This window comes from Letharia lupina, assembly GCF_014066315.1.
Source record: "Letharia lupina isolate WasteWater1 chromosome Unknown contig_18, whole genome shotgun sequence".
Lineage (NCBI taxonomy): Eukaryota > Fungi > Ascomycota > Lecanoromycetes > Lecanorales > Parmeliaceae > Letharia > Letharia lupina.
The window spans coordinates 426,363-447,316 of NW_023502987.1; the positions used below are offsets into that span (position 1 = coordinate 426,363).

The 20,954-nt window shown below is 47.4% G+C and overlaps 7 protein-coding genes across 7 annotated transcripts; 4 read left to right on the plus strand and 3 right to left on the minus strand.

The window, feature by feature from the left end:
• Positions 1–625: 625 nt before the first annotated feature.
• Positions 626–1,576, plus strand: HO133_003643 (uncharacterized protein; the record flags this gene model as incomplete). Its single annotated transcript, XM_037294565.1, has 3 exons — positions 626–1,020; positions 1,069–1,418; positions 1,482–1,576. The coding sequence occupies 3 exons, from the start codon at positions 626–628 to the stop codon at positions 1,574–1,576; spliced, it is 840 nt and encodes a 279-aa protein (XP_037149253.1).
• A 324-nt stretch (positions 1,577–1,900) lies between these two features.
• Positions 1,901–3,610, minus strand: HO133_003644 (uncharacterized protein; the record flags this gene model as incomplete). Its single annotated transcript, XM_037294566.1, has 3 exons — positions 1,901–2,866; positions 3,081–3,099; positions 3,342–3,610. 3 exons carry the CDS (start codon positions 3,608–3,610, stop codon positions 1,901–1,903), a joined length of 1,254 nt encoding a protein of 417 aa, XP_037149254.1.
• Positions 3,611–5,333: 1,723 nt separating this feature from the next.
• Positions 5,334–7,680, plus strand: HO133_003645 (uncharacterized protein; the record flags this gene model as incomplete). Its single annotated transcript, XM_037294567.1, has 3 exons — positions 5,334–5,411; positions 5,479–5,596; positions 5,663–7,680. 3 exons carry the CDS (start codon positions 5,334–5,336, stop codon positions 7,678–7,680), a joined length of 2,214 nt encoding a protein of 737 aa, XP_037149255.1.
• A 213-nt stretch (positions 7,681–7,893) lies between these two features.
• Positions 7,894–8,833, minus strand: HO133_003646 (uncharacterized protein; the record flags this gene model as incomplete). The annotated part of the gene is made up of 2 exons (XM_037294568.1): positions 7,894–8,705; positions 8,758–8,833. 2 exons carry the CDS (start codon positions 8,831–8,833, stop codon positions 7,894–7,896), a joined length of 888 nt encoding a protein of 295 aa, XP_037149256.1.
• A 280-nt stretch (positions 8,834–9,113) lies between these two features.
• Positions 9,114–11,097, plus strand: HO133_003647 (uncharacterized protein; the record flags this gene model as incomplete). Its single annotated transcript, XM_037294569.1, has 2 exons — positions 9,114–9,805; positions 9,906–11,097. 2 exons carry the CDS (start codon positions 9,114–9,116, stop codon positions 11,095–11,097), a joined length of 1,884 nt encoding a protein of 627 aa, XP_037149257.1.
• A 740-nt stretch (positions 11,098–11,837) lies between these two features.
• HO133_003648 (uncharacterized protein) lies at positions 11,838–12,363 on the plus strand (the record flags this gene model as incomplete). The annotated part of the gene is made up of 2 exons (XM_037294570.1): positions 11,838–11,853; positions 11,906–12,363. The coding sequence occupies 2 exons, from the start codon at positions 11,838–11,840 to the stop codon at positions 12,361–12,363; spliced, it is 474 nt and encodes a 157-aa protein (XP_037149258.1).
• Positions 12,364–13,541: 1,178 nt separating this feature from the next.
• Positions 13,542–14,754, minus strand: HO133_003649 (uncharacterized protein; the record flags this gene model as incomplete). Its single annotated transcript, XM_037294571.1, has 4 exons — positions 13,542–13,709; positions 13,768–13,994; positions 14,049–14,388; positions 14,446–14,754. The coding sequence occupies 4 exons, from the start codon at positions 14,752–14,754 to the stop codon at positions 13,542–13,544; spliced, it is 1,044 nt and encodes a 347-aa protein (XP_037149259.1).
• Positions 14,755–20,954: the final 6,200 nt, after the last annotated feature.

The window sequence follows — 20,954 nt, forward strand, 5'->3', positions numbered from 1 at the left end:
AGAAAAAAAGATAGCAGGAGAATGAACGCTGCGGCTGCGGCGTTACCACTATGCTTTGTACCTCCACCTTCTAATTTGGGTTGACAAAGAACTTCCGAAAATGCTTTGAGGTATGTTCGGTCCACGCGTATCCAAGGGACAAAGGTGGACTTGCTGCATTTACGCCGTCGAGTCTAGAATGCATAGCATGAGAGAGCAAACTTTGCTCCCATTCATTCCACTTTTCACCCTTTTCTACATTTCCCCAAAAGTCCGAGTTCTTCCTGGTCTTCTCACTGTCTTTACCCAGCACCTTCCTTCGAAAAACACATCTTCCGCTCTTTCATTCCAGAATCCCCTTTTTCACACTGTCTTTGCTTTCCCATTCCATTCCTTGAACGTCGTTTCGCCAGTCGACCGCCTCTGACTTTTCTTGTTGACCGAGTCCGACCCCTTGGATTGGGTCAATTATTTGTCTACCTGTCCTTCGCATCATCTTCAATCTTTTTGACACTCCTCAGCATCTACCTATCCTTACAGTTTCTCTGGCGATCCGTGATCCCAAATCCTGTCTTTACCAAAAGCGAAACTCGGAACCATCATGCGGTCTTCCAGTCTGACTCCTCTCCTATTTGCAGCCAGCGTTATGGCCAGTCCAATCATGGACACTGTGCTTGACGAGATTGTCAGGACTGCTGTGGTCCACGATGTCGTGACAGTACATGAAGGGGCAAATCAACCAGCACCCACCGCCGCAACCTCAGTAGTTGTTAAAGTAGATGCGGTGCAAGCTCAATCGCCTGCAAACACGGCAACTTCTGTCGCGCCAGTAGCTGCAGAGACTTCTCCGCCATCCACGACCGGTCTTCCGCTGACCTACCAACCTAATCTTGACACCGAGAGCGCCACATACCAGGGACTGGTCCTGCTAAACCACAACGTCCATCGTGCCAACCATTCTGTCCCAGATCTGGTGTATAACAGTACTTTAGCTTCATACGCTGAGCAGATCGCCAAGACATGCTTCTATAAGCACAGCAAGTAAGTATACCCATCCTGCCGCAAGCTCTAGCGCTCACAATTTGGCAGGGCCGCAGGCGACGGTAATTACGGACAGAACATCGGAGCTGGGATCGATGCTGGCAACATCTCTGCTCTGCTCACCAATATGCTGTACAACGATGAGATTGAGAATTACCCCCTGCCGTACGGCCAAGATGTCCCAGACGGCTCACAGTTTGAGCAGTGGGGCCACTTCAGTCAAATGGTGTGGAGCGATACAACCTCCGTTGGCTGCTATACTTATGATTGCTCCCCCGCCGGTCAACCTACTACGCAAGACTGCAATGCGAATGGCCAACCATATCTAGCGAATACGAATTGTGGCCCTGATGGTGGTACTCCCGCTGTCTTCACCGTCTGCAATTACTATCCCGCAGGTAAGAACCTTGTCCGAAGCTCAATAAAGAGACTGTGAAGCGAGACTAACGAATTTGGAATAGGCAACGTCGATAGGGAATATGAGGCTGTGAAAGCACCGTTGGGCCATGGCATTGTGCAGATGACAGAAAATGGACTTACGGGACCAGATCTTTAGATTTGGAATGTGTTGATTTCTTTGTTTGGTACAGCCATTAGTCTGTTGTCTTCATCGTATATATTGGGCAGTGTAAGCTTGGCTTTTAGGGGAACTATCATTTATTCTAGATCAAACTCGAGGCCTTAGCCGTCCGGGTTGTCTTTTTTTTGCTTTTAACTACCCTTTTCCCCATGTAACGCAGGGTCATCGGTCGCAGCGGTGCATGGCTACACACTTCAATCTGATCCAGCTGGCAAGATGACACGTGAGTGGACGAGCCTAGCTCGGGTAAGAGGACCCAATATCCCACTAAAATTATTCAAGCACCTCCCTAAAGTGCAGTCACCTGCGGTCAAGAAAGCCCCAAGACCTGACAAACCCGAACAATAATCGTGGATCTGTGAACCCGACCCAACTCCTCTTTGCTCTCACTGTCATTAGATTTGACAAAACCCATTTAACCTCCTCAGCGACGACATCAGGACGACTGAGATGGACGTTGTGTCCACAGTCGGGGACATTCCTGAACCTATTATTCCTTGACAACCTCAACTGCTCTCTCTTCAACTGCTCGTCAGCTTTATCCATAGCCTCAAGCATGCCATCACGCGCTCTGCGCTGCTCATCTGACACGCTAACATCCTCACCCCGCCGCGCGCTGAAAGCGGACTCGCCCCGAATAACGCTCAGCGGACGATGACCAAGCACCTGTCTCCGATACTGCTCCTCAGCATACCGACTCTTGGTCTCCGTGCCCGTCTCCGAAAGCACCATGCCTACCACGTCCCTGGCGTGCAGGTGCAGAAACTCTCGAGCCACACAGCCGCCGTAAGAGTGCGCCACAAGGACATACGGACCGGGCAGGTTAACGGCTTGGAGCAGCTTGGAGAGCTCGTCCGCTGCTACGGGTCCAGTATCCCGATTTGGACCGTGTTCGCTGCGGCCTAGCCCCGAGCGGTCGTAAAGAAGGACACGTACGGTGTCTTGGAGGAGAGATGATACCGGTTCCCAAGATTCGCAGGCGGCGTTCGCGCCCGGGAAGACGATCAGTAACGGGTCGCCTGGTATGCGAATGGGCCCGGAGGTTGAGACGTAGAGCTTGTGGGTCCCTACGCAGACGAAGCCTGCTTTCTCCGAAGTAGTCCATTTGTTAAGTGCTTTGGCCATGCTCTTTTTTCGGAGAATTGTGGCATTGGCGTCGTCGTCGGCACTAGAGCGGCCAATTTCGACAGCATTGTTTTCGAGAAATAAAACCCTCATCGCCCTCCGCCATTTTTCGCTATTCTTCTCCAAGGATTCTCCAAGGAACTATATTCTCATGAGACAAGGCTGATCAGTGAGGCTTGTTTTCAAGTACACGGCGAGCACGGCTAGATCTTAGTGAGGCTTAGCGGAGTTACACAGACGTGGGCAATATTGAATTCCGTAGGGGCGCTTTTGCCTCAGACGTGCCAAGATCGCTTAACCCCTTTGGGTTAGTCCACTGACTGGTTCTGTGGTTAGCTAATCCGAAGGGCCTTACTCTAGCGAGCTTGGCACGTCTAAGGGACTTAGGCAACTTTCCTACATCCATAGAGTATTCAAAGACTTCTCCTCTTGTCCAACAGCAGTACCTGGAACAGAAATAGCTGAACCGTAGTAGTTGGTAGCCACCAACCGGGTAGCGTCAGCCTATCAGGCCATTGCTTTCTCCCCATGTAGTGTTTCACGCCATGCATTTGATCCTATCATGTTCTCTAATGCACATCAATTTGTATTCCAGGAGAAAGCACCTTTCATGTACGACCCAAACGCTTTCCCAAAGCCTTTCTTCTCCTTCACAAACAGCTTAGGCGGTCCCACGTTGTTCTGCTGGAGTATTGCCGCTAGTTGCGGCGAATCGAAACCATCTTGGTTATACTGCAGTCGCTGTATCCCAATATCGTATCCATGCTTCCTAACGAGAATAGCCAGGACGTGGGCGGCTTTTTTCACCATGACCTGAGCCGTGGCGCCAATGCAAAATGAGCCGTACATGCGGCTGAGCGAGGCTATTCTGGTCGAGAGGCGCATCGTACCTGTCTTTCACATCTTTCACGTCTTGCTGCAAGGCCACGTAGATCAGGGAGAGGAGTTTATGGAGGCGCTGGTGCGTTGCCAACTAACCAAAGAGCAGCCGATGGCGTTCGTCGTTCACCAAGTGTCTCAGAGGTCATAAGGTCCTCTGTCAAGCGGCGTATGAGCTCAAGCGCGATATTCGTCGATACAGAAGCGCTCAAGAGACCGATGGAATTGGCATTGTACTGCGCCCACGTTTTTAGACTCACAAATGAAAGCTATAAGGGTGCCTTGTTGACATGGTTGAGGCGCCATCTCTGCTACCGAAAAATGATATTTGAAGCGCGTTAATCCATACAAAGGACAGGAATCTTTGGTAGCCAGTCATCACATTGTCTTTAAGCAGTAATGCTGCCATCCTAAGCGGGTATACCAACATTTTTCTCTCCAAAGGCAGTTGGCGAGCCACTTCTGGAAAAGTCTATACCATCAACAAGCTTTGGTAGATGAAGCGGTGACTCCAAATTTTAGCGACATTTTCCTGTAGATAGTAGAAGACCCAAACCATTTGCTACCAGTGCTAATTTATTGGCCTGACAGAGACAATGTAATCGCGAGAAGAAGGCAAAAACCTGGCGAGCCAAATCGAGTTTGGCTTCTTAAAGTACTCTCAATCACACCAACATGCAACTACTCACAAGTATCCCATGGGCTGGCTTCTTGTAAGAGGTCATGGGTTTAGCCCCACCTGCCAACACACTTTAATTTCACACGAAAACTGCTAGCCGATGGGTTATTTAAGCCCTGCATACTTTCTACGTTTATGAATCGGCATCAGAAAGCTGGACGAAGGGGAATATAGCAGCAAGCTACAGGAGCGAAGAATAATGGTCAAGCAGGATGTTTTAGGGTCTGTTACAACGCAATCAGCAGCAAACATGCCACATGCCACATTCAGGCAAATCAGGATCTTGTGGCCCTTAGCCATTGGAGTCTGTACCTTGTTCTTTGGTATGTACACGGACAAAGTTGGCTATCGTTTGTAGCAAGATCTCTTTCTTGCAGGACCGAGTCTGGATAAGTGATCGCGCTTCTATCCTTTTTATGTGTTTCTGTGTGGAGAACCTGGACTGTCGAACTTTTTCCCGATCTCATGGATTGGTGAAGCTTCATTGAAACTTTTGCGTGATAACAAGTATATTACTCAGTTGCCGCTCTACAAGAGGCAAAAGCAGGCTATTGACGATATGTTCTGAGTTTGTTTGTCTCTCAATCGTCCTTACTTACCTCGGATTAATAGATAGGTGGCTTTCGATCTTTTCGTATAATAAGCGGCCGCAGGAAAACTTCGACCAGCTAGGCCCAGGAACTAGCAGGGCCATACCACTTATTTATATAACTATGAGAATAGAGTGACAGAGCGATGAAAGAAGTTTGCCCGGCAAGTCTTGGTTCAGCCCTATGGATAACTTATCGGTTGGCCAATGACGCTCCTGGTGCACCACCAAAGCACCCAAACAGTCTGGCTTCACAAAGAACTTTCCAAAGGCTCAGCTTTCTTGTGTCAGCTAACCGGTCGTTTTTGGAACTTAGGCGATCAGGTCATCGACGAATTTGGTCTCAAGCAGCGTATGTAAGGCCTACAACACCCAGGAGCTGGGCAGGGCGGGCTTCCGAATGTCAAAAACGGCCATTCCATCAGACACACGGAGCTCCGAAAGTGCGCCAGAGCTCAGCCATGGAGGTTGAGAATGGTAGAAATGGTCAGGATGATTTGCGACTGGTCAATAGGCTGAATGAGAGTAGGAGTCCGTACGTAAGTCCTACTCTGTCGCTTCGAGGCCAACGATGAAAACACTCAAGCTGAGAGGCTTCTCGCATAGGTCCGAGGACACAGGACCAACCCAGTAGCATGGCAGATGTGGGACCCTGAAGCTTTGAGCTTGGCTAAGAAGCACAATCGCCTACTTTTCGTGAGCATTGGATATGCTGCATGCCATTGTACGTCAGAGCTATCATTCTAACACATCTTCCTCTCCAAGAGCTTTCCTTATCGTGATTTACCAGGGTGCCACGTCATGGAACGCGAATCTTTTTGCTCTCCAGACGTCGCTCAACTTCTCAATACCCACTTCATCCCCATCAAGATCGACCGTGAAGAACGACCAGATGTCGATGCTATCTACATGAATTACGTTCAAGCTACAACCGGGTCTGGAGGATGGCCACTCAATGTTTTTATTACACCGGATCTCGAGCCAGTGTTTGGTGGAACATATTGGCCTGGTTCAAACAGTTCAATGACAGCAGTCGGCACAGCTGTTGCTGGGACTGTAGGCTTCGTGGATATACTGGAAAAAATGAGAGATGTCTGGACTCAGCAAGAGGGCCGATGCCGAGAAAGCGCCAAGGACATCACGAGGCAACTGAGAGAATTTGCAGAAGAAGGCGTGCATAGTCATCAGATGGGAGAGAAAGGCGGAGGTGGAGGACTAGAGGTTGAGTTACTGGAAGAGGCGTTTCAGCACTTTAGGAAGAAGTACGACAAAATCAATGGAGGTTTCTCGACTGCGCCAAAATTCCCAACGCCGGTGAATCTCAGCTTTCTACTGAGGCTCGGACAGTGGCCGCAGACAGTAAAGGATGTTGTGGGCGAAACAGAGTGCCAAAATGCCTCGAGTATGGCTGTACACACCCTTCGAAACATGGCACGTGGAGGGATCAGAGATCAAATTGGCTACGGTTTTGCGAGGTATTCCGTGACCAAAGACTGGTCGCTTCCACATTTTGAGAAAATGCTGTACGATCAAGCGCAACTTTTGGATGTCTATCTCGACGCGTTCCTGAGCACTCGGGATCCTGAGATGCTCGGCGCTGTGTACGATATTGCAACCTACCTCACAAGCCCACCAATGGGTGCTCCGACTGGGGGCTTTTTCTCAGCAGAAGACGCCGATTCTTACCCGACAAAAAGCGACACTGACAAACGAGAAGGGGCTTATTACGTCTGGTCTCTCAAAGAATTCCATGACGTTCTGGGTGAGAAGGATGGGGACATCTGTGCTCGATTTTACGGTGTCACGGCTGATGGCAACGTCGCATCTCGGAACGATCCCCACGATGAATTTATAAGTCAAAACGTGTTGAATGTTACCACCACTCCCAGTGCATTGGCCAAGAAGTTGGGGATCCCCGAGGCCTCGATCACCCAAACCCTCAAATCAGGGCGGCAGAAGCTCCGCGAACACAGGGAGAATCATCGGCCACGCCCCGCCCTCGACGACAAGATCATCGTCTGCTGGAATGGTCTCGCAATCGGTGCGTTATCTCGCACCTCTGCCGCTTTACGGTCCATCGACCCTACCAAAGCCTCAGAATGCCTGGAAGCCGCCATCTCTGCTGTCGTCTTCATCAGAAAAGAGCTCTTTGACCCTGACACCAAGACCCTGTACCGGGTCTACCGGGAAGGCCGAGGCTCTACACCGGGTTTGTGTGATGACTATGCTTTCTTCATTCACGGTCTCATTGATCTATATGAAACCACATTTGACGACTCATATTTACAGTTTGCAGACGTACTGCAGAAACGACAAAACGAGTTATTCACCTCTTCGGATTCTCCAGGCTTCTACTCCACGCCATCTCCGCATCCACCAGATCTCCTCATGAGATTGAAAAGCGGCATGGATGCCGCTGAGCCATCATCCAACAATATCAGTGCCCGGAATCTCTACCGCTTGAGCAGCATGCTTGACGACGCCTCCTATTTCAAGAAGGCGAAAGAGACGGTCGAAGCGTTTGAGGCCGAGGTCGAGCAATTTCCATTCACCTTTTCAGGCATGTTGGGGAGCATCGTCATGGGTCATTCAGGCTTGAAGGGCGTTGTACTTACAGGAGAAAATGACGAGATGCTGAAGCGATTGAGGCAGACCGTAAGGCCCAACAGTACTGTGGTTGCGCTTGGAAAGAGTAAGGGCGCGTGGTTGAGGGAGCGTAATGAGCTTCTCAAGCAGATGGATGCAGAGAAAGATTGTGTCATGGTCTGCGAGGGTGGTGCTTGCAGGGAAGGGACCGAATTTGTGTGATATTACGGTTGAGGAGTCATGTTTGCAGATACGTGGTTGGCTCTCTTGGAAGAATGCAACGAGCATATGCATGGCGTTCGGATGGTTGTATACCAGATCCAGATATCATTTTTTTGGCTGGAATTAGTGCACTATTGGTCATGCTAGTAATTAATTTAATCACGGCTCGAATCATATACCGAGTGCCCACGAACGACCAGCTTGCGATTTCCCTCAAGATCTGTCATTCTCATCAAACTTCGCCTGCCAGAATCCCCTATAATGCTTCTCTGTACCGATTCCCGCCAAATCTTTGACCTCCTTTGGTGTTAGTGTGAATGTCATTGCCCTCAAATAAGCACTCAATCTCTCTTCCTTCCCACTCGTTGTGATCGCCACCACACCCTGGTCAATGCACCACCGCAATGAAATCTCGCCCTCGCTAACAAAATACTTCTTCGCCAAGAACGCCAGCATCTCATCGCAAGGTCCAGGCTTGGCTTTTGTGACAGCGGTTAGGGGACTGTATGCAGAGACAGCAATGTTCTGAGACTTGTGGTAGGATAGGAGAGAGCCACGTTGCAGGTACGGATGAAACTCAATTTGATTGATTGAAGGGGGCGTATTGGCGGTAGCGAGTGTGGCCTTCAAGTGGGATTCAAGGTAATTGGAGACTCCTATTGATTTAGCTTTTCCAGACTTCTTCACACCCTCCATGGCCATCCACGCTGTCTGTAGGTCTTCATCTGACTTAGCGAAGAATGGCGAGTGAATCAGATACAAGTCAACGTAGTCTAATTGCAGTTTCTTGAGGCTTGCATCGATTGCTTTGGGTATGTCCGCTATGTTGGTGATTACTTTTGTCGTTACGAAGAGCTTCGATCGTTCAATTTTGCTTTCTTTAATGGCAACTCCCACTTCAGGCTCTGTATTATATACCTCCGCATTGTCAAGGTGGTAATAACCAAGCTTGATGGCGGTCTTGATGCCCTCAACGGTCTTTCGGTCGACGCCGCCTTCGGTGGACTTATACCAAGCAGTCCCGGCTTGGGACTGTCAGAACGATGGGTAAACGCAGCAAATGAGTAAAAGACTTACTGCCATAGGCAAGCATAGGGATCGATGTTCCATCGTTGAGTTCCAACTGGGGAATAGGCGTCGGGATGTTCGCCATCTTTGAAGTAGTGCTTAAGTCTTGTAGGATAGTCGCGTTGACTACGTCAGGAAGAAGTTCGCTCTGCGGAGATAATATCTCGGAATAAGTCCGCCTTCAAACGTCATATTGCTGACGACGGCATTCTTTTTCTCTTTCGCATTTTCACCATTTGCTCATTGCAATGCTCTCTCTGCGATATCTGCAATTCTGACTATACGAGTATCAACATTTGATGTTGTATATGCTTCTCCATACCTTGCTACATCGTCCACATATTCCGCACCTTCGCCTCGCGCAAATGACCGCCCATCTCACGAGTGGCGCCACGAAAGGGGTCAGCAACGGCACCTACTCTGGTGTATCATTGCAAGAACTTCCTAAATCACACACCTTCACAGCAAACTTACCCCCAGATCCTGAATTCAAAACGCCCTCCGACTCTCACAGGGCACCGCGAGGAGACCTAGGCCCTCGCATGGTCAAAGGCGCACTCTTCACTTATGTCAGGCCGGAAGAAACAGAAACCCCTGAGCTTTTGGGGATCAGCCGAAGTGCATTGCACGATATTGGATTGAAGGATGGTGTAGAGAACACGGAAGAGTTTAAGAACGTGGTGGCGGGAAACAAGCTCTACTGGGACAATCAGACAGAGGAGGGAATATACCCCTGGGCGCAATGCTATGGAGGCTGGCAATTCGGCTCTTGGGCAGGCCAACTTGGCGACGGTCGAGCAATATCACTGTTCGAATCCACCAATCCATCGACGAAGACTCGCTACGAGATACAGCTTAAGGGCGCCGGCAGGACCCCTTACTCGAGATTTGCAGATGGAAAAGCCGTTTTACGCTCAAGCATTCGCGAGTTCGTCGTTTCAGAAGCGCTCAATGGCCTGCACATCCCTACTACCCGGGCCCTTGCCCTCACACTTGCCCCAAAATCTACCGTTCGTCGCGAACGACTTGAGCCTGGAGCAGTAGTGGCCCGCTTTGCGTACGTATTTTCCGAATGCATATTTTCTCTTTTGCTCCATGGCCTTCAAACATATACCCCCTATCAAATAGTCAACACTGACGGCGAATTTCTCGTCCAGCGAATCCTGGCTACGAATCGGTACCTTCGACATAATCCGCGCTCGAGGCGACAGAAAACTTGTCCGCACTCTCGCGAACTACATCGCTGAGCACGTCTACACGGGCTGGGAGTCTCTCCCGTCGGCTCTGGAAGATCCATCGAAGCCCGGCCCATCCGCTATCAATCCTCCCCGCTCCGTCCCATCTCATAAGATAGAAGGTGCGCAAGGAATAGAAGAGAATCGTTATACACGCCTCTATCGCGAAATTGCCCGTCGTAACGCCAAAACCGTCGCCGCCTGGCAAGCTTACGCTTTCACAAATGGCGTCCTGAATACCGACAATACATCTCTCCTTGGGCTTTCCCTCGACTTTGGGCCCTTTGCTTTCCTTGACAACTTCGATCCCAGCTACACCCCAAATCACGATGATCACGCTTTACGGTACAGCTACAAGAACCAGCCAAGTGTTATATGGTGGAACCTCGTGCGCCTGGGCGAATCATTGGGTGAACTCATCGGCTCTGGCGCCAAAATCGATGATCAAACCTTTGTGGATAAGGGCGTCTCAGAGGATTTTGCGCCGGAGCTAATCAAGCGTGCTGAGACTATCATCGGAAACGTGGGCGACGAATATAAAACTATTTTCTTAGCTGAATATACACGCTTGATGCGCGCAAGGCTCGGCTTGTTCTCAGAAAAAGAGAGCGATTTTCAAGAGCTATTCTCCGAGTTGCTGGATACGCTTGAGTCATTGGAGTTGGACTTCAACCACTTCTTCCGAAGGCTAAGTGCCGTCAAAGTCTCCGACTTGGAGTCTGATGAGCAGCGAAAGCAGAAAGCGAGCGTCTTTTTCCACGCGGAAGGTATGACCGCCACGAGCGGTGTCACAGAAGCCGCAGCACGGGAGAGGGTTGCTGCGTGGCTAGACAAATGGGCGAAGAGAGTTAGCGAAGACTGGGGTGAGAGGGATGAAGAGAGGGAGAAGGAGATGAAGAAGGCGAATCCGAAGTTTGTACCCAGATCCTGGGTATTGGACGAGATTATTCAGAAGGTGGAACATGACGGGAAGAGGGATGTAATTAAGAGGGTCATGGCGATGGCAGAGCATCCATTTGAGGAGGAATGGGGAGGCGATAGGGAGGAAGAGGAGAGGTGGTGTGGCGATGTTCCGAGGCATGGGCGAATGATGCAGTGTAGTTGTTCGTCGTGAGCGTCAGGCAGGGTCCATAAAACACTGGCAGTTGAAATATTACATTTTTGCATTCTCTATCACTTCTCCAGGAGCAGTTGCTATCATGAGCAACACAACATCCCAGGTTGATGCCCGAAATCGAGGGAAAGATGAATGGTTTCCAGCGCCTCCGACTGCCATTCCGTCAGCAGCTTGCCTGGTATGCTCGAAACTGTGAACGTGAGCAAGTAACGAAACAAAGTGGTTTATCCACAAATGCTTGAGAAGAGAAGTGCCCATTGTACATCGACAGTTCTACCCCTTTGCATTATATTGGCCCTTCTACCCTTTGTATTATATCGACCGTCTATCCAGTGTCCCAACACCTGGGACCGTCTATTATTTGTATTATCCCGACCGTATATCCTGATGATCATTCCCGAGTCAGCATGCATGCCTTTTTCGAGAGAGAGAGAGACTCAACTCTTAAGAGAAGTCTGAGGAGCACAACGACGGAAAGAAGCCCATTGCGTGACAGGAAGTCGAATCGTCAGACACAAGTCTAGGAGCAGGGGAAAGGGAAAAGAAGCCCCTCTTGTGACAAGCAGTGGAGTCGTAAGGACAGTCTCTGAGTAATAACTGGTGAAGAGGTCCCTTTTTTGCTCCCAAAAAATGTTTCACAGCCCAGACTGGAGTATCAAGAACAGGAAGGAGGGATTTTGGAATAACGTACCGTTGTATCAACGCCTGCGCTCAGAACCAGATCCACCACCATCAATATGCATTTCCGGGATCGTATGCAACCTTGACATTATCCACCTCAACATCCGACCCCCCATTCGTACAGCTCAACACGATCATGAGCACGTCGGCATTGCTCACGGCCTCGAACGTCGCGACCATCGTGTCCCACACCCGGACCGGGGAAACATGACTGTTCTCGGACACGCTGCCCGTCGTGGTCCTGTACGGATACTCGACCTTGATCGGACACTCGCCGAGATTCGACGAGTCGAGTTTGTACTCCAGCGTGATGGAGTATTTCGTTCCGGCGCAGGTGTTCAACGTCTGCTGCAGGGTGAGAGAGCAGACGCGGTTCTAAGGAGAGGTCAGCAGGAGCAGAGAGGCATCGAAGGCGTAAGTGTTGCGGCCGGGGTTGGTACTGCCGGGGTTGGTACTGCCGGGGTTGGTACTGCCGGGCGTGACGATGCTGTGGGTACTTTGGCCGACAATATCCGTCACGGCCCAGGGCGAGTGGTTACAGGTTTCGAGGCCGCCGTTTTGGATGACGGGGCTACCGCATGATGCGGATGCTGCTGTGGTCGCTGCTGGGGAAATCGAGGAGGAAACTAACGCCGGCGCTGGTGAGGACACCGGCACCACCGCCACTATAAATATATCAGAATCAGCGTTCCTTCTTCAAGGCAAGAGCTTGAGTAATGAGACAGGCCGAAGGGGAATTGGGAGCCTTTCGTTCCCAAAATATGTCTCGCGACTCATAGCGTGATCCAGGATAGGAAGATTTTGCCCTGAAAATGGACGTACCATTGTCAATCTTCACGACCGCAGTCGTCTTACCAACCTCGAACCCAAACCGCAAGTATTATGGACTGACCGTCGCCGTAAAGTTGACGGTATTGTCTCTATACGTCCCTGGCCCAAAATCGCAAGCGTCGACCGTATATACCGGGGCATGGTTCAACATTACGCCCACAAAGCCTTCCGACGTAGTGCAAGCGTCCGAGGAGGTTCGGAATGTCAGTGTATACGTTTGACCGGCGGTGACGACTAGATCTTGATTCACGCTCGCCGGATTCAAGCGTGTGCTGGGATCAATTGCGCCCGTTTGATCGAATTCGTAAAGCGAACATGGAGTTGTCACCCGGGGAACTGACAGAATGTTTGGTATCGATTGCGTCTGCTGCGATCCATGGGGAAATGCCGTATTCGAAACCGCCATTTTGCACAACATTGTTTGATGGAGTAGGGACGCAAGTAGAGGTAGGCGTTGAGGTGGTCTGGGGGATCGATGAAGAGGTTGGTGGTCATACTGGCGAGGAAGCCAAATGTGACAATGAAGAGGTTGGTGGTCATGAGGAAGCCGAGGTTGACATTGAAGAGGACGCGAGGGAGGATACCGCAGTGAAGGCTGATGAGGGCGGCGTTGAACATGAAGATGCAGAAGAATAAGAGGGCGAGGACACTGAAAATATTGCAGAGGTCGCCGGTGATACCGGACTGGGGGTACAAAACGACTCTATTGGTGGTTCATTGGTATCGTAATACCTGGGCATCAAACCAACCCATCTGCTGAGTCTCCACCCATAGCTCCTGACACCCAAACAATGAAAGGTTGAATTTTCCCAATGGTGAAATGGAGAACATGAGTTCATTCAACTGTATCTGATTACGGCTATTTACAACGCCCGCCGCCAGCTTTAAGTAGACAAGAAACAAAACGCCACCTGAAATCGCAGAACCACTTACGAGCTCTTGGTGTAGCTGTAGGATTCCGACACTGTATAACGGTCAGAACCGCGGTACTGGCCGTAGTTTGTGCCGTACGAGGGTCCCCAGGTCTCATTGTACAAGGAGCAGTAGAGACCTTGTGGGATAGCGTTCTCGGAAAGAACGTAAGCATTGAAGAATACCTGGAGGATATGAGTACAAGGGCACGTTGTGTAGCAGGGGCATTCATTGAACACGTACGCATGACATAAAGCTCCCGTCAGCTGCTGGGTGCTGGCTATCATAAGTCGTTTGAGCATCGCAAGCATCCCCGCACGTCTGTGGGTCGTAGCCTTGGCTTTGGCTGAAAGGGAAGTATTGGTAGCCGATGTAGCTGCCCGAGCTGGTTGGAGCATTGATCGCTCCGCCAAGTTCCTGGGGACCAACGTAGCCGCTGACGGCAGGCGGTGGGGCATCTTTGTTATAAGCTGTTCATAACTGTTAGAAGGATGGATCAGTATACCGTACAGAGGAAAACCAACCGTTTGAGCCAGCAATGACAACCTGGAATGAGTCTTGGTACTGCCCTGAGTTGGTTGCCTCTGCTGATGACACAGGAGCGCCCCATAGCGTGCACTTGAAGTTCGTCGTGCTTGGCGGGTTGGGGCAGCTCACTGCGTTGGGGTTCACCGTGGGGTCGCGCTCAAGGTAGATGTTGAAGGCGGAACAACCAGATGCTTGATCGCAATAGGAAGCGCAGGTCAGGGTGTCATAGCTAGTGAGGGTGTAGAGACCCTTGTAATTGGAAGCCTGCAGGGATGCACCAAGGTTGTTGAAAACCACGGCATATCCGTCCGGAGTCGGAGCATCGTTGGCCATATTCTAGTCATGATGTTAGAATGGCTATTCCGCAAGCGTTGTTCGATGGCAAAGACGAACCGCAAAGTCGGGGTCTGACTGGAAAGCAGCAGGAGTATCCGGGCTGGGAACGGGTCCGGACCCGGCAGGGTAAGGTGAGCAGTCGCCATCTCGCTTTTCCACCTCAAGGTCTCGCTTCTTCGCTGATGTGCTCAGGAGGGGAAGGATTGTGGGGGCAATGGACGGTGCTGGGATGTTGGAGACAACGTTGACGGGTGCCTTGACCAAGACCGGTTTCGCAAAATCCAAAGCGATTTCATCCAGGTTGATCAATTGAGGGGCAGAGTAAGCAAGGCCTGCCAGAGCAGCAATACATAGTGCAGTATGCATGGTCACGGATAAGAGTGTTGAGTGATTGCAGAGAACAGTGTCTTTGACTCTTTGATTCAATCACTGGGAATGCTTGACTGAGGAATGTACGATGAGAGGAAAGATGCACTCTTTTATACCTTTCACAGGTACCCGTGCAAAGCATGCTAACATGGAGGACTCGGTCCCAACATCTTTCGATCATGTGCTCGGTCGTATCTCCTCGACGACGGTGCAAGTTTTTAGCCAGCCAGTGCAGCCACCAGTCCTGACTTTCAGCAACACCAAAGCTAGAAAAGGCAATGAGAAGAGAGCAGAGGGCCGAGTAGCCTGGTCATCCAGCCAGGTGAAAAGGACTAGACTCTTGGGGCGCACGCGGGTTCCAGAATTCGTCGCACACCCTAACGCCAAGTCGCTTCCCCAAATGTGGTTAGGGTGTGCGACGAAATCTGGAACCCGCGTGGGGCGGAACCAAAGCAGGAGAGTCTCTTAAGACCTGGGCTATGAATCCCAGCTAGCCAGGAGAAGAAGCTATCCACATTGTTGTTATCTTAACTATTACTATTATTATTATTATTATTATTAGTCTCAGTAATTCAGACTCACGACTAGTCGAGGTACCTATAGCCAGCTCTATACTCGTGCCTCGCTTCGAGAATCAATCATATCACAAGCTTATTACGATATACCCCTTTTTTAAAGTATATAGAAAATTCTAGAATCGCTATATAGATTATTAATTTATATAAACCTATCGTAATAATTATTTCATTATTCGAAAATCGCGATTTTCTTTATTTTTTTAACTATTATTATATAGTCTTTTAATATTAATTAAGAGAGTAATAAATCTTTCAAGATTATTAAATAAGTATATAAACTTTTTATTATAATCGAATAGCTCGTTATTATTATATAAGCTTATTCGAATATATATTCTTCGCTAATAATTATAATATCTATCTTTAGTCGATTATTTTTTAATAATTAAATTCTAGATAATAGCGTATTATATTTAATATTATTAAAAGATTATATAATAAGTTAAGTATAATAATTAAATTATAAATTTAATTATATTAATATCTAAGAGAAATCGTATTAGAATTACGAGTACGAGAAGTAAGTATATACTTCGAGAAAGTAGTTTTACGTATAAAAGAAAGATATTTCTTAATATAATAGTAGTTAATTATTCTAGAAAGCTATAAAGAAACGAAATTAAAGAAAGTAGTAATACGTTAAGTTACGCTAGACTAGAAACTATTAGAAACGTAATAAATCGAGTATTAAAGCTATTTTCTCTATATATATATTTATTAACTTAAAAATATATTACTTAGAAGTTAAAGAAAGTATAAAATATATATCTTAAATAATTTTAACGCGCTTAATATATTTAAAACGAATTTAAGCGAATAAGAAAATTATAAAAAACGCTTAGATACGCGATTTTCTCTTCGACGACGATAGTAAGATATTTTCGAATTATATATATTAATCTCTTTATAATTTATAAGAATATTCTTTCTTTTAATAAATATAAAATATTAAAAGATTTAGCAAATTAGTTCTAGAGTAAAGAAAAAAAGTTTATTAAGATTATAGGTAGGAGAAGTATATATGTACTTCGAAAAAGGAGTTTCACGAAGAAGAAAGGTGTTTCTTTATATGGTTCTGATTGATTAATTAGAAAGCTATAAAGGAAAGAAGAAAGTAGTTACACGTTAAGGCGCTAAGTTACGCTAGGCTAAGCAACACTAAGTTACGAAAACGTAATAAAGTTATATTTAATTTTTAGATATATAATTAAAGAGATAATTAAGCGATATTCGATTAGATTATTTATAATAATAACGTAAACCTTTCTATATTTAAAGACGATTAGAATATCAGATATGTAATGTGTAGAACGGACGGATTAATTCTTTAAAACCTCTCCGGGGCCAGGTTCTAAATATAGTACAAAATTAGATGGCTAGAAAACATGGTGGCTGGGATGCGCGGAGGCCAAACACATGATGGATGCGCGGGGGCCACATTTCGACACTCCTCTGCAGCCACGCTCCCAGTTCACTCAACAAGAAATAAAGCTATATATAACTCCCATCAACGATAAAGGCCATTCCAGCCTTAAACAATAATAATAGGCCATTCCAGCCTTCGACAATAATAGGCCATTCCAGCCTCAACAACAGGCTATTCCAGCCTTCGATAATAATAGGCTATTCCAGCTTTCGATAATAATAGGCCATTTCAGCCTCATCCAGCCTTCGACAACAATAGGCCATTCTAGCCTCAACAATAGGCCATTCTAGCCTTTTAAACAGACCATTCCAGCCTTTCAACAACAGGCCATTCCAGCCTTTCAACAATAACAGGCCATTTCAGCTATATCACACATTATCCTGGTATAACACGTCTTTCTAACGTAACATTTGACATCTATTCTAAGTAACACATCTTCTTAACGTAACACCCCTTCCTGAGATAATATGATATGCCTCTGGAGCGTAATACCCTTCCTGAGTAATAAGAGTAAGACGTGATACTTCATCTCGGAGTAATGTAGCCATTTCACATAGAACTTGTATGCTACACCGATACGTGTCTTCATAGAGTTATCTATAGTTCTTCGCGACGTTCCTCTTTGCTATTATCCTATTCTTTCTATTCTATAGCTCGCCCGTTAGTGTGACTGAGTTCTTTATAACGATGAGGGTTCTTTGCGACGACGAGGGTTCTTTGCGATGACGAGGGTTCTGTCAGGAGACAATGTGACTATGTCATGATTTGGTGTGTGGTGTAAAGATGTTCATTATTCTATCACCAGGTGTGGACAGAAGTCTGAACACCGAGGTTTACCCGGCTACTGGAGGCTTCCCACCACCACCACACTAAAACAATTAGATATTCTTCTTAATGGTCCACACCACACAATGAATACACCTCACACGCCTCCGCGTAATCCTCCGCCAATCATGAGGCTATTACGCGTTGCAAGGCTAAATTCTCTGAGGCTATGGACTCCCTGGTGATGTAATGAAGGAATATGTATATTAGATTCTCAGCTTTCTCCAGGTAGCCGGGTAAACCTCGGTGTTCAGACTTCTATCGACACCTGGTGTATGTGCCTGCAGGGCAGATATATGCGGTGCCTAGCCACGCTAGGTAGCCCTAGCCCTAAGGCGAGGCAAGGCCTTGGCGTACCGTACTCGTTTCCACCCCCATTTGCACGTTACCCCCATTTGCACGCTCTTAAATCCGATAAATCCGACATAGATAGCTACCACTATCACTCATTCATATAGCCTACCACCATAGTCTACCATAATGGTCAATGCTACAATACCATAATCGCCATCTGTAGGCCTGGCATAGTAGGTGTCACCTCGGACCAGCTATTTTTGAAGACACGAAGAGAGATAGAAGTCCTATCAAGAAAAAGGCTACTACACCTCCCACACCAGGCCCACTAATACCACTAAATCTCGCTCCACCAGAGTAACAACAGCGAGATAGACGAGGAGCTGCTCCGCCACAGTAGCGGGCTTTATCGACTTCATTGGAGGCTTCATCAGAGGCTTCACCGCAGTAAGATAAAAAAGGTGGAAGAGGTGAAAGAGGTGGAAAAGGTGAAAGCGGTAGAAGAGGTAAAAGAGATAAGAAGATAGTAGAAGAGGAGGTAATAGAAGAAGAGGTAGAAGAGGTAGAAGAAGAGGTAGTAACGGTTTTTTCAAGATATAGTAGACCGATAAGGCCTAAAAAACTGTGATTTAGGTTCTCCGATCTTAAGTCTAGATAGAAATAAAAGATCATTATTAATTATGCTAGTTTGCCATACAAATTTAATGAAAGGTAGGCATTTTGGTGTTACGTCGGATTTATCGGTTTTAAGAGCGTGCAAATGGGGGTAACGTGCAAATGGGGGTGGAAACGAGTAACAACATGCCCGTAAAGAATGAAAAAAAGACACGTTCTCGTGGTCTATGCCATTGACCAATTAGAATACATCATTGCTAATGGCCATGATGCTCCTAATTTACCTCCTCATCTTCCTCATAGACCGCATAGCCATCCGGTGTGACGTCAGCGATATATGCATGGCTTTTGTCACCAATCGGTACCCTTGGTGGAAATCGATTGTTACCTCCCTTGAATGAATGCTGCTGTGGAGGGTAGTTTCTCTGTTCATTTGTATGGCGGTTAGGTATAGAATCCTGGAGAGCAGGCTTATTTTGCCATTGCCGTTGCGGAGACTGTCGCTGTGCCAACTCCAGCTAAATAGATGTCTTGCTATGGACTTGTTCGAGGAACTGATCAATAGTAGTGCTTGGCTGAGGTTCAGGTATATCGCGGCGTAGATTGACGGCGAACTGATTCCATAATAGCGTCAATTGATTGAATGTGGAGTGGAATTCGGCTGATTTGGCTAAGTGGAGCATTTGTTGAATAAATGCCCGAGGGGAGGTATGCTTCATGTCGGCTAATGAGTACATTTATCCTACTAATTGAGACAGTGCCACTGCTGTTCTCGTCTTGAATCGACCAATAAGGGTAGTGTACCACTTGTCCAACTCCGTATCTCGTAGTAGGGTACGCTCCAGCTCCGTAAGTTCCATAGAATACCACATTAAGGCTGAACCACGAAAGCATGTAGTCATGACTACTTTGACGTCGGCTTCTCCGCGCTGCACGGCTAAATCTTTAAGGCGATCCGTGAAAAAGTAGACGTCCTTGTAGAAAACATGCTTGCCGGCATTGATAATAGGATTATTTGATATTCCCTACTCTAACTGGTACTCAGGATCGAAGTATCCCACGTCCTCTGCTCGTAAGTGGCCTGAATTTGTATGGTAGAACGAGTCATTCGTGTGAGAGAGGTTCTGCTGTGGTATTTCGATATTGGGAGGTGGATTTACCTGCAGCTCTGGCTGCGGTAGATGACCTTAAATGCTGGGAAAAGGGCTGTTTTGCTGGCGATTTGTGTCAAAGTTTCCAAGTCGCTGTTCGAGTCTGGTATCCACTACAGCTGAAATCATAGTCATAAGACCAGTGACTTATTCTTGTGAGAAGCCGGGGATAAGAGCGATGGACGTCGTATTGTCGTAGCCTGTAGTGCCTGCGATAGGAACAATTTCTCTGCTTGTTTCTCCGCTATTTTCTCCGCTGGTACCTGGGCTTTCTGGTTCCACAGTAGCCTGACGGGCCTTATCCTTCTTGGGAGGCATGGCGACTGGCCTATCAAAAGGATCGCTTAGGGACGATATCGTGTAGGGACTCGTGGGACTGTGAGTACTGATGTAGGAGCGTTTTTGGTGTTGAGGCAGGTGGGGGCTCTGGGAGTAAGAGCACTGTAGAGGAGCGAAATAACTTAATAGACGCCTGTTGAATGATCTTCAGGTGTTGCTACCATGTTGTCAGGAGACAATGTGACTATGTCATGATTTGGTGTGTGGTGTAAAGATGTTCATGATTCTATGTGCCTGCAGGGCAGATATGTGCGGTGCCTAGCCACGCTAGGTAGCCCTAGCCCTAAGGCGAGGCAAGGCCTTGGCGTACCGTGACAGGTTCTTTGCGACGACGAGGGTTCTTTGCGACGACGAGGGTTCTTTGCGACGACGAGGGTTCTTTACGACGACGAGGGTTCTTTGCGACGATGCGACGACGTAGTTATAACTCTGTACCTGAATTAGTCTTATAGGAAGCTGGCATCATAGCGACTTAGCCTGTATGCCCTGCAGACCGGGCTTATAACCTATTAGAATATTAGGTATGTGATGTGTAGAACGGACGGATTGATTCTCCAAAACCTCTTCGGGGCTAGGTTCTAAATATAGTACAAAATCAGGTGGCTAGAAAACATGGTGGCTGGGATGCGCGAGGGCCACATTTCGACAAAGACGTCTTTTTCTATATTCTATATACTTATAAGAGACTTCGATATTATGCGAGATATTCTTATTTATTAATATCGCCGCTATTAATATCTAACTTTATATTATAATTTTAATAACTTTACTTATATTATAACTTAATTAAGCTTAGCGTATTAAGATCTTTTAATCTTTCTATTTTACTATAAAACTTATATTTATAATAATCTTATATAGATAATATTCTCTTTATACTATAATATAGAGTTATTATATATACTATTAAGTCTCTAATATAATGCTATCTATCTTTCTTTTAGAGCGATAATAACTTATTTATTAATT